This window comes from Delphinus delphis, chromosome 3 (genome assembly GCF_949987515.2).
Source record: "Delphinus delphis chromosome 3, mDelDel1.2, whole genome shotgun sequence".
NCBI classification, from domain to species: Eukaryota; Metazoa; Chordata; class Mammalia; order Artiodactyla; family Delphinidae; genus Delphinus; species Delphinus delphis.
The window spans coordinates 166,479,354-166,490,531 of NC_082685.1; the positions used below are offsets into that span (position 1 = coordinate 166,479,354).

At 41.8% G+C, this 11,178-nt stretch overlaps 1 protein-coding gene across 3 annotated transcripts; it reads left to right on the forward strand.

Moving 5' to 3' along the window:
- The first annotated feature begins 126 nt into the window (after positions 1-126).
- FASTKD3 (FAST kinase domains 3) lies at positions 127-8,597 on the forward strand. 3 transcript variants are annotated; one of them, XM_060009676.1, is made up of 7 exons: positions 127-205; positions 1,092-2,559; positions 3,236-3,321; positions 5,294-5,468; positions 6,544-6,613; positions 6,951-7,065; positions 8,179-8,597. In XM_060009676.1, exons 2-7 carry the CDS (start codon positions 1,125-1,127, stop codon positions 8,275-8,277), a joined length of 1,980 nt encoding a protein of 659 aa, XP_059865659.1. In that variant the 5' UTR covers positions 127-205; positions 1,092-1,124; the 3' UTR covers positions 8,278-8,597. The 3 variants fall into 3 exon arrangements, with proteins under 3 accessions (XP_059865659.1, XP_059865660.1, XP_059865661.1); XM_060009677.1 differs by lacking the exon at positions 6,951-7,065; XM_060009678.1 differs by lacking the exons at positions 6,544-6,613; positions 6,951-7,065; positions 8,179-8,597 and adding an exon at positions 6,430-6,543.
- Positions 8,598-11,178: the final 2,581 nt, after the last annotated feature.

The window sequence follows — 11,178 nt, forward strand, 5'->3', positions numbered from 1 at the left end:
CCGCGCCTGCGCACACAGTCGGCGCCCGAGACCAATAGGAAGCTCGGGAAAGGAGCTGGGCCAATCACGGCGCGCCGAACGTGGGGCGGCTCCTCTCCAGGCGCAGGCGCCGAAGCGCTGGGCCCCAGTGCGGCGTGCGCGTACGGGGCTCCAAGAGGCTGCTGTGCGTTCAGGGTTTGCTGGGTCCCCCAGCGAGCCGAGTCAGGTAGGTGTCCACGCCGGGTTTGGGCTCGGTTTTTCCGGCCCGGCGTGCGTGGCCCGCGGCTTCGCTAAGGCGCCCGCGCTCCCTGGCTCGCCCCGCTCTTCGGGCGCCGCTCCCGGCGGTTTAGGGGGGCTCCCGGCCCGTGGGGTCCTTTCCCTCCAGGGAGGACGCGGTCCCCGGGGTCCCCCGTCCTTCCCGTCCCGCGCACTCGTGTTCCCAGGTTCCACAGCGGGGGTGTTCAGGTGTGGGCGCGCCACCCACCTTACCCCGTCGTTGACCAGCGTCTTTTTTTATTCTACTGACATTTCTTTCTTCCCATCTGCCAAGCTAGACCTTCTTGTTCCTCAGTCCTGGAACAAGATCCTAACTGAGGGGAAACCAACACCTCAAGGCCCTTTAAGCGCTTTTTTCACCCTTGCTTTGACCCATCCGAATTAATGGCCACTTTACCCGTTGCCTCTTTTGGGGAAGTTGAACGAAACGCAATTCCTCCCATCAACCAACACATAGGAGGCGTACTTAGGATCCAGACTACCTGAGTTGAAGCCTAGCTCTGCCCCTTAATAGCTGTGTAAACTGGACCACGTGACATCTTTGTACTTCAGTTCCCTCGTTTCTAAAATGACATCGAAGTATTTAATTCGTTGTGTTGTTGGGAGAATTAAGTACAGCATTGCCTGGCAAATGAGAGCGATTATTATGAGATCCAGCCGCTGTTCTAAGCTCTAGGGTGCAGAGACGCTGCTCTTCTGGTACTTCTGTTTGAGTGGGAAATGTTGAGTGGGAATCATTCGTTTTGGGGTACTCATCCTTAGTTCCATAAGCATTGATGTTGAATAAACTGTGTTCTAGTATATTTGACCGTGTTATTTTTATTCTTTTAACATAGTTATAAATCAAGAGGAGTTGAGAGTCTGGTGGCATGGCTTTAATTACCTTGCGGAGGAACCTTTGTCATTTATCTGATTTTCGGATACATGGAACTCTGGCTGGTCTGAAAACTCAACGTGTAAATTGTGTTCACAAGACAGTCAAGGAGCATCTGTGTCCATGGTTCTGGTCACTGCAACTTGAGCCTGTTAGGGTCAGGTTCCATCATGCCCATTCTAAAAAGTTCCATTCAGAAAACGGAAATGACCTTCATCCAGTTGGCGAGCCAGTGTTCTCTCAAGCACACGCTTGGGACAGGTCTGAACACAGTGTTAAAAATGTGGATGAACAGATATTTTACAGGAGACTGAACAGCTTCACTTCATCGGAACAGGTCTTACATTATATAAGCACACTGCAGACTTTGCCTGATACTATGGCAGCAGGAGCCTTACATCGGATTTGTGAAATGGAAAAAAAAGATGATGATCAAAGGTTGCCAAAAGAAATACTGGAGAATAGCGCCTTTCAAGCTTTGTGTAATCAGTTTGCACAGGACCCCTCAAATCTGTCAAACACGGGTTTGGTGACTGCTTTGCAAGCCCTGACCCTATATGTGGGTCCCCAAAGTCGCCTGCTGCTAAGCCTCCTGGCAGAGTGCCAGCATCGTCTCGCAATGGGTAGCCTGGACATTCACAGTCTTTGTATCCTGGGGGAATGTCTGATTAAACTGCAAGGTCCAGGTTGTTTGACACTAGACCTGATTATATATCAACTGCAAGGTGAAAATTTGGAAGGATTTACCCCCGAGGATATTGTGACCCTTTACAGAATACTGCAGGCATGTCCTGAAAAAGTTGACCAACACCAGACGTTTTTACATATGATAAATAACTTTTCTCTGTCAGTAGTTCCCAACCTGAGTCCTAAGTTGCTGAGCCAAATGCTCACCGCCCTGGTGGTCCTTGATCAAACTCAGGCACTTACGCTGGTTATAAAATTGGGTAAATATGTTGTGAGGCATATCCCCCATTTCACTAATGAAGAGCTCAAAGAAGTCTTAGAGGCATTCATCTACTTTGGGTACAATGACAGATTTTTTACAGAAGCCCTAGAGCAACATGTCGCTTCCCTCTGTCTCACTCTGGATCCCGAGGTTGTCAGCAAAGTCATGGAGTATTGCAGTAGAAAGCTGATTTTTTCAAAACCCATCCTCAATGCAGTGGCAGAAACTTTTGTTTGTCAGTCAGAAAAATTTTCACCTAATCAAACTGCTGAGTTAATTGAACCATTTGGAAAACTCAATTATTTGCCACCAAATGCTTCTGCTTTATTTAGGAAGCTAGAAAACATACTGTTAACTCGTTTCAATTATTTTCCACCCAAAACACTATTGAAACTTCTCCATTCATGTTCACTTATTGAATGCCATCCAGTCAACTTTATGGCCAAAATATTCAGCCCGTATTTTCTTCAGCAGCTGCAAGGTGAGTTGGTTATTACTTCTGAAAGTCGAAAACTTAGCGTTTGAACTTGTGATGTTTTCAAGTCACATATGTACCTTTTTTATTGAGCAGTGCTTTCTTTGCCTTTATTTTTTCTTCCATAACGATCTAACGAAGAAATCTGAAGCTGCAGATGCTAATATAAACACAGAATTAAAGAATGCTAGAACAGTGCATGGAGAGAGAAAACAGTTTCGGGTAAACAGACTCTGCTGCCCTAGCTGAGAAACTGAGTCTTCTTGCAGGGATCTGGTGATGGCTGTGGCAGTGTCACAGTTACATGTTAGCGTCTTTGATGAGAACAACTGTATCACTCCTTTTTTTTTGAGAAGATGTTCATCTTAATTCAAAGCCACCCAAATATGCCGGAATCTAGATCTCCATAGGTAAAGGAAATTCCTACAAATTCTACTAACATACATTTGTCACTTTTAATTATATTCTCTAGTTAGGATCATGCGTTCTTGGAAGCCAAAATGAGATTTCATTGAGATGGGAGGCAAGAAGGTATAATTAATTCTAACAAGTTCTTTTCCTAGTGTCATTTAAAAGTACCTTACTGGAGTGAATTAATTAATGTGCATTCTGGATATTCTTTTCTCTTATTACACACACCAAAGTTCAAGCTTAACTATGACTGGGATGCTTTTTATTTCAGGTGAAGAGTCCTATTTGGACAGACTGAGCCTAGCACAACTGACCCAGCTTTTCTTAACCGCGATTCTAGAATGCCCGTTCTATAAGGTAAAAGCATGAGCTGCATTGCTTTATTTCCCTACAGGGATGGTATTCTCTTGCCTCCTCCTTCCTCTCCAACACCTCCCCCGCTCCCGAATCTTTTAAGTTCCTTCTCTTTTGAGCTGTCTCAGTAACCTCATTAGAAAGCAGAATTTTCATTTACTTGGAGTAGTTGCCACCAGATAGCCTTTTCTCTAATAAATTGACCCTATTCCTGTGTTCTTGTCCTTGAAAGACCCACTTCCTACGGTGTAAGATTCTTAGAAGGTTTTATCAAGTATGGCAGGCTTATGAGTCTTAGTGCTCTTAGACTTTCTCTAGGGATTTTAAAGGGTTTTAGCATTCCCCATGGCTGTTGGATATAGAGGTGTGAATTTATGCACTGAACAGATCCTGAACCATTACTGAGTATGTTCTTAAACCAAGCAGAAGTTTCACTCTGACATGATAGAATTCAGTTTACATGGAGTTCGAGCTTTGTATAAAGCTTTCTAAGGATTCATTCTCCTAACTTAATCAGGCACGTTGTTTAGGATCAGAAATGGTACCTCCAGCTTGCTCATTCCTGCCTGTTCTCCGTACTTGACCGAACCAGGTTTATGAGTAGCTCATAAACACCATCTAGTTTCTCTCTTTTCATGGAATGGGACTATTCAAACTACAATTTGCTTTTATTCCCAGTATATCATGGACATTCTTCGGGGGTAACAGGTAAAGATCAAATGTATACCTTTAAAGAATGGTCTGATATTTCACGGTATTTATTCTACTGTCCCACCATTGATGGATTTTCAGGCTTTTTCAAACGCTTGTCTTGATCAGCCATGCTGTCATAAACATACTTACATATCCTGTCATACTGGAACCTTTTTGTTGTTTGAATCTAAAGACTAGATTCCTGAATGTGGGATTACTGGATTAATTTTCAATAGACTGACATTTTCTTTTTCCCGTATAGTTGTAGATGCCATATGTCACCAGCAGTGAATGAAGGTGACCATGTGTCCCCATTTGTGTTGCGGTGTGTTCTTAGTCCCTTTAATTTTGTCATTTGACTCAGTGAAATGTCAAGTCACATGCTTCAGTTGCACTTTAACGAGCGATAATGAAGTTGAGCATATTTTCACGTTTACTGGTCACTTACATTTGCTACGAATTGCCTTGTTACACCTTAATTTCTGTTTGTATAGGGTTGTTTGTCTTTCTCTTTTGTATTTGTTTTTTGTCCTAGAACACATTGTAAAACATATTAACTGTTAAGTACATTGTACACATTTCTTCCTGGTTTGTGGTTTAAAATTTTTTTAGTTTTAATTTAATATTGTTTATGATGCCTTTTTGCTATACAGAAATTTTTAAGTTTTCTGTAGTCAAATTATTCATTTTTTATGGCTGCTGCGTATTGTTTTATGACTCCTAAGGTAATATAAATATTTTACTAAATTTAAAAAATATTGTTTTCCATACTATATTTAGATCTTTAATCTACTTGAAATAGATTGTAGTCTGTAATGTGGGGCAGAACTCTTAGTCCTCTTCCAGATGGATAACCAACTGCTAACACCATTATTACATAGCTGTCCTTTTCTTTCTAAATTGAAAAGTCAGCTTTATCCCAATTTCCACTATTAAAAACTTCAGCTGTGTTTCCTCAAGGCCCTTAAAGCAATTCTGAGAGTTCCAAAGATGTTTCTTGAGCTTTCTTTCCTTCTTTCTTTCTTTCTATCTGTCTATCTTTCTTTCAGTGACCATTGGCTACATTTAAACACATTTAAAAGATATTTTGGACTATTGGGCTTGAACTATAACAAGAATATTTGGCGTTGTCATTTTGAGAAAGTTATTTGTCCTAAGTCCTGGAGAAGCATCATGCCTATAAAGTAATATTGGATCAGACTTTTATACTCAGGCAACCTTCATTTTATTCTCTGATTTTGTATCTTATTTTTCTTTCTCATGTTTGCACATACATTTTTAGGGTCCAAAACTTCTTCCTAAATATCAAGTGAAATCATTTCTTACTCCATGCTCTTCCCTGGAGACCCCCATGGATTTTCAGCTATATAAATCTGTGATGATTGGACTGATTGACCTTTTAGGAGCAAGATTGTATTTTGCTTCAAAAGTGTTAACACCCTATTGTTACACGATAGGTAAGTAGTAGGGAGTTTTGTTGTTGTTAACTAAACCTCAGTGTGCTGTCCTCTGATGGAACACGTGGGGCTTAGTAGCCACCAAAGGTCTGGAAGCAAAATGAAGTTGGCCCTTCCCTGAAGGCAAATTGGAACAGGGGTGGACGGTAGGGCTGAAGAGTCAGGACTCCATGTTAGCCACATAGTAGCTGAATGCCTTTGGGCATCCTTTCGGGGCATTCATTTGCTTGTTCTCATCTGCAAGATGAGAGTAAGAGGAGTAGTAACCTCAAAGACTTGTTTAAGGACAAAATTAGGTAACTCAGACTAATACCTGGGAGACAGTAAGTGCTCAGTAATTGTTAGCTGCTCTCATCCTCCTGGCCAGTGCTGTCCAATGTAATAGCCACACATACCAGTAGCTACTTAAATTTAAATTAATTCCAATTTTGAAAATTCACAGTTCAGGTCCCCAGTTGCACTAGCTGCACTTGAAGTGCTCAGTAGCAGGTATAAGGGTCTGCATCATCGCAGACAGCGCTGACTACAAAGTCCTTCTCCTTTCAAATTGATGAGTAAAGGACAGTGAGCTCAGTGTTTCTAGGCTTCAGGTGGTCACATCTCACTCCCCTCCTTTATGGGCTCCTTTGACAAGGAAGGAAGGGGGAGCCTGCCGGCGCCCAGGGCCCACGAGTTGGGCTGCCGGCTGCTTCACCTTCCCTGGGCACTGGAGCTCCAGGGATGCAAGGTGCCAGTTGCGCAGGTGTCTGACTTTACTCAAAGGATTTTCTTCACTATTCCCACCAGTTGTTATAAGGAGAGTAAAAGTGTGTGTGATTCACATCATGCCCCAGATACCTTGAGGGCCCCCTCCTTGTTTTAGTGCAGTGAAGGCCCTCTTAGTTTAAAGCTGACTTGGTTGGGCAAAGCTCTGATTAAATTAAAATTCTCACCATTGTCTGGTGTGGTCATTACTTTGCAGCCTTCTGCCCAGTTGATAAATGCAGTATGGAAGAAATCAAAACAACAAGGAGAAAAAGAAGCTAGTGTTTGTGAGGGTATCACACGAAGAATTTTTCCTTTCTTCTCTTACCAGATGTTGAAATTAAATTAGATGAAGATGGATTTGTATTACCATTTACAGCTGATGAAGATATACATAAAAGGTAAAGAAAACTGTTGTGGTTTATATGTTATAAGACTTGTTGAGGTTAATACACAGGGATTGTTTTCTTAAGAAAGTGAAAAAAGTAGACATGCTTCTGAAAATTAAAACACTATGGCATACCAGTTTTGGAAATTCCATGTAATATCTTGTGAACCTTAATTTAATTAAGTTGAGTGCTTTTTCAACAGATTAATGGATAACAGTCATGATTCATTTGAAAATAGTATTGGCACGAAGGAATAGCCAAATCCCAAATAAACTCTGGCAGCTAAAACCATATAAATACTTCGGATTGTTTTAAAAATTAAGTTTCCCTCTCCTCTTTGGTTTTTTAGGGTAGCACTGTGCATTGATGGTCCAAAAAGATTTTGTTTGAATAGCAAACACTTACTGGGAAAGGAAGCTACTAAACAAAGACATCTGTACTTACTTGGTTATCAAGTTGTCCAGGTATGGTTTTGCCTTTTTTTTTTTTCCTAAAAGCCATTTCTAGTTCAGATTTGCTTTTTCCAGGATACTAAGTAGTATGCCAGCCCAGTGGACCAAGCCTCTTAAGTCTGGTTTAAATGCCAGCTTTGTTCATTAGGCTTAAGTCTCTTGATTTGTAATTTGAAATCACGAATTTCAAATTTTCTCTTTTCCAAAAGTGAGACATACCTAAATTCTGTATGAGCTGTGCTTTACTTTGCTTTTAGAATTACTAAATTATTGGAATATCTGTTTTAATTTCCCTTTGATTTAATGACGAGAATGTACAAGATGACCCATTAAAAGCAGGATCTTCATTGGTTTTTAATGTTTAAGACTCTTATTTGTATTTACATCGTAGATCACTTAGCAAGGTCTTAGGTGATGAGTCGTGATGAATGTCCACGGAGCTTTCCATTCTCTAAGCTGTCTACCAATCTCCTCTCTGCTTTCCTGTCTGGTTACTTTTTTCCTTTCCGTCTTGTACATACCCAGATTAATTTTCCTGAAGTGAATCGTGCCAGTGTGTGCCTAGAAACCTTCATTGTTTCTTTACTGCCTATGGGATAAAGACTACATCTACATCTCAACATTCTAGACCCTTCGAGGTCTGCCCGCAGCCAGGCCCTCTGCTCCCAGCTCAGTGGTCTCTTCTGTCTGGCCTTTCTCCCTTGCCGATGCGAGTCAGGTGGTCCCCACCTCTCTGAGTGTCTAAATTCTGGCTGTTCATCAACTCCCAGCTCAGGTTGACCTTTCACCCCAATCTGAAGTGTCGACTCCCTCTCAGCACTAGAGCACCAATTTGTTTTGCATGTTCTGCTTAGCATTACTGCCTACTTTTTGTATATTTTAAGTAAGCACCTAACTTGTAAGTTCCTTGAGGGAAGGGATTATGTCTGATTCTTATTTAGACATTCTACCTGTTGTTGAGCCTCTGCTACCTGGCAGCACCGTCACAGGCACCGCTGGGATCTCTGCCTGCTGGGAGCCTACATGCTGCTGTGGGGAGGGTGTGGTAGGCGGAAAGGGTAACCAAACCCAAGGTAATTTCAGATTATGAAGGATGAGGATGTATTTATTTTCCTCTCTTTACAGATTCCCTATTACGAGATTGAGATGCTAAAATCAAGACTTGAATTAGTGGAATATTTACAAAGAAAACTATTTTCTCAAAACTCTGGTGGTCACTGGTAACAAGAATGAATACTGACTTCAGAACTCAAATAGTGAAAGAACTTGCAAATTAGCCGTTTATTTATGTACTTTGGTGATCTGAAAGGGGTCTCTAGTTTCCTTATACTATGTGTATGCTTATCAGTAGCAAATTTAAAATTAATTTTAACCTTCATTTAATACTGGTATCAGATACTTTTATACATCAAACAGAATTGATCAAGTACAATAAAGGAATGTAATGAGTAAGTGTCATAATTTTAAGTCTTGTGTGTTGTGACAGTTATTGCTAACTGAAAATATATTCTTGAGAGACCTTTGTTTCTTCTTCTAACAAATATAAGGAAGAAATTTTATCTGCCGGTTTTTTCTTTTGTATTTTGTTAGAGGAAGTAATATATGGTAAGGAAAAGGAGCAGTGAAAAATAGACTAGTACTTTGGATGTAAACATTTATAACTGTAGACTTATGCAAAAATAACCCTTTAGTTAATAATATTTTGTATCGGTATAGGAGCTTTATATATATATATATATATATGTATATATATATATATATATATATATATACACATACACGTATATATTATAATTTTTTAAATAAAGGAATAAAGATGTAAAAAAAGAAACTTAAGTAGGGTTTTGGGGGGGTGTTTGGAGGGATAAACTTCTAAATTTTAAATTAAGCATGGATTAAAATTCTTTAGTTCATTGCAGATATTTCATTGTCCCATTACAGTCAAGTTAAAGTTTCCGGATAAAAGGGTTCTGCACCCAACTACAGTGTATGCATTGGCCAAGGGGGTGGGGTGTGGGTGTCCCACACAGCACTCAGCAGTGCTCCAACACCAGCTGGGGGTCCGCAATTCAGCTCCATTCTGACACCATCTACCTGGAGGCAGCACCAGCTCCCACACGTTGAGGGCTCAGTCCCACAAGTCTGCCCGCTTCCCACCACCCCCCTTTCAGATGCCAGTCACAAGTCCAGGTTGTCACATGACCTGTGCTTCTGACCAACCGGCTATAGATTGGGGGGTCCAGGGACCCCCTCCTTGGGCTCCATTAATTTGTTAGAGCAGCTCATGGAACTCAGAGAAACATTTTACCTACCAGATTACTAGTTTATTACAAAAGGACATAACTCAGGAAAGCCAGATGAAAGACACTCTTAGGGGCAGGTATGGGGAAGGGTGTGGGGTTTCCTTGCCCTCTCCAGGCAGCACTCTCCCCTAAACTCCACCTGTTCACCAACCTGGAAGCTCTGAATCTGGTTCTTTTGGGTTTTTATGGAGACTTGATTACATAGACTTAAATAGCCACACAAAGAGGTAAGAGCAGTCTGTTACAAATGCTATGAAAAAAACAGTATAGCCTAAAACCTTCCTCCGCCTTTTCCATTTATCTAAATCCTTCTCCATCGGGACTTTTGTTCCTGGTTGCCCTAATTGGAATGAGATGCTCCTTCTTCTGCACTTTCAGTTACACCCTCTCCTGAGCGTTTGTCTCATTTAGCTCTCCCTTACCCTCTTCATTCATTCATTCATTCATTCAACATTTATTAAAGAGCTGTGATCATGCCGGGTACCCACTGACTGTTAGAGCTGCAGAGGGAAGCAGAAAAGAGCTCCTGCCTGGAGGGGCTGTGGGTGATTATAGTGATGAGCCAGCTGGCAGTCCTGATGCATGAGCAGGACCCTGGAAGGCAGAAGACGTCAGGCCAGCCTGGGGTGCAGGAGGAGGCTTCTTGGAGTGATCTGTGAGCTGAATTCAAAGAAAGGGAGGCAGGTCTCTGGTGGGAGAGCATTTCAGGCATCGCCATGGCCAGAGCACCCAGCACAAAGCAGACGGTCGCCAAGGAGAGTGAGGCCAGAACTGACTTTGTTTTAAAGCAAATTTTAATCCTGAAAATGTGCGTGGATATGCTATGAAAATAGTTTAGGCTAATAAACAGATACAAGAGTGCTGATTTCACCAATTGGAGTAAATTTGGCAAGCTCCGTAAGATTATAAAGCCATATGTCCTTATAAACTGAATCCTCAGGCCACTAATATTTTAATGTCTACCTATGTAAGTAAATATGACGTGAATTTCCTTGTTGAAATTACATGTACAGTATGATAACTCCTGGTACCATATATTGATAATGTTTTTAAATAAGACATACTCTTGATGTTGTTTTTTAAAAGTAAAAGCAAAGCAAGGAAAAAAAAGTAAAGCAAAGAAAGAAAAATAGGTGAAAAATATTTAACTTGCGAGCATAACCCCTGAAGCAACAGTGATCATCTTCAGACCAGCCGCGAGAGGGCAGCAAAGGTGAGGACATCTATTGGGCTTCAGCAGCGGAATCGAGATGATCCCTGGTCCCAGGAGGAGAGAGTGTATCCTGCGCGCCTGTTGGCGGGGGGAAGGGAGGGGGGCGGCAGGCTGGAGCTGTGGAATGGTGCGGTGACAGTTCTGCCTGAACAAAACAGGCAATTTTCCATACCTTGACCTAAAGAAGGAATGCTGTTTGGCTGAACCAAGCCTAGACAGGGAGGGTAGATGGTATCTTGGGATGAAGAGATGCTGGTTGGTTCTTTGACCAGGATTCTACCTGCTGACTCTGTACACCTGGGTGCATTTGGAGACTTGGTAAATATTCATTAGGTAGAAGAAAGAATAGGAAGGAGCAGAACTGAGCATATTTGATAGAATTCTGGGGGGTAAAAAGTCAGTTCCCTCTAAAAAAGCTGGACCCTTCCCTGAATTCAGGGAGGGGGTCTTGGCACCATGGTGGTGAATAAGCCTCCAAAAGCTGAGATTTCCCCAAACTGGAAACATATCCAGACCCACCTGGAGTCTAAATACATAGTGTCGGATTGTTACCAAACCAAACTTGGGTCTGCCCACCCACGTGCAGCAAAGCCAATCTCCTGACACGGG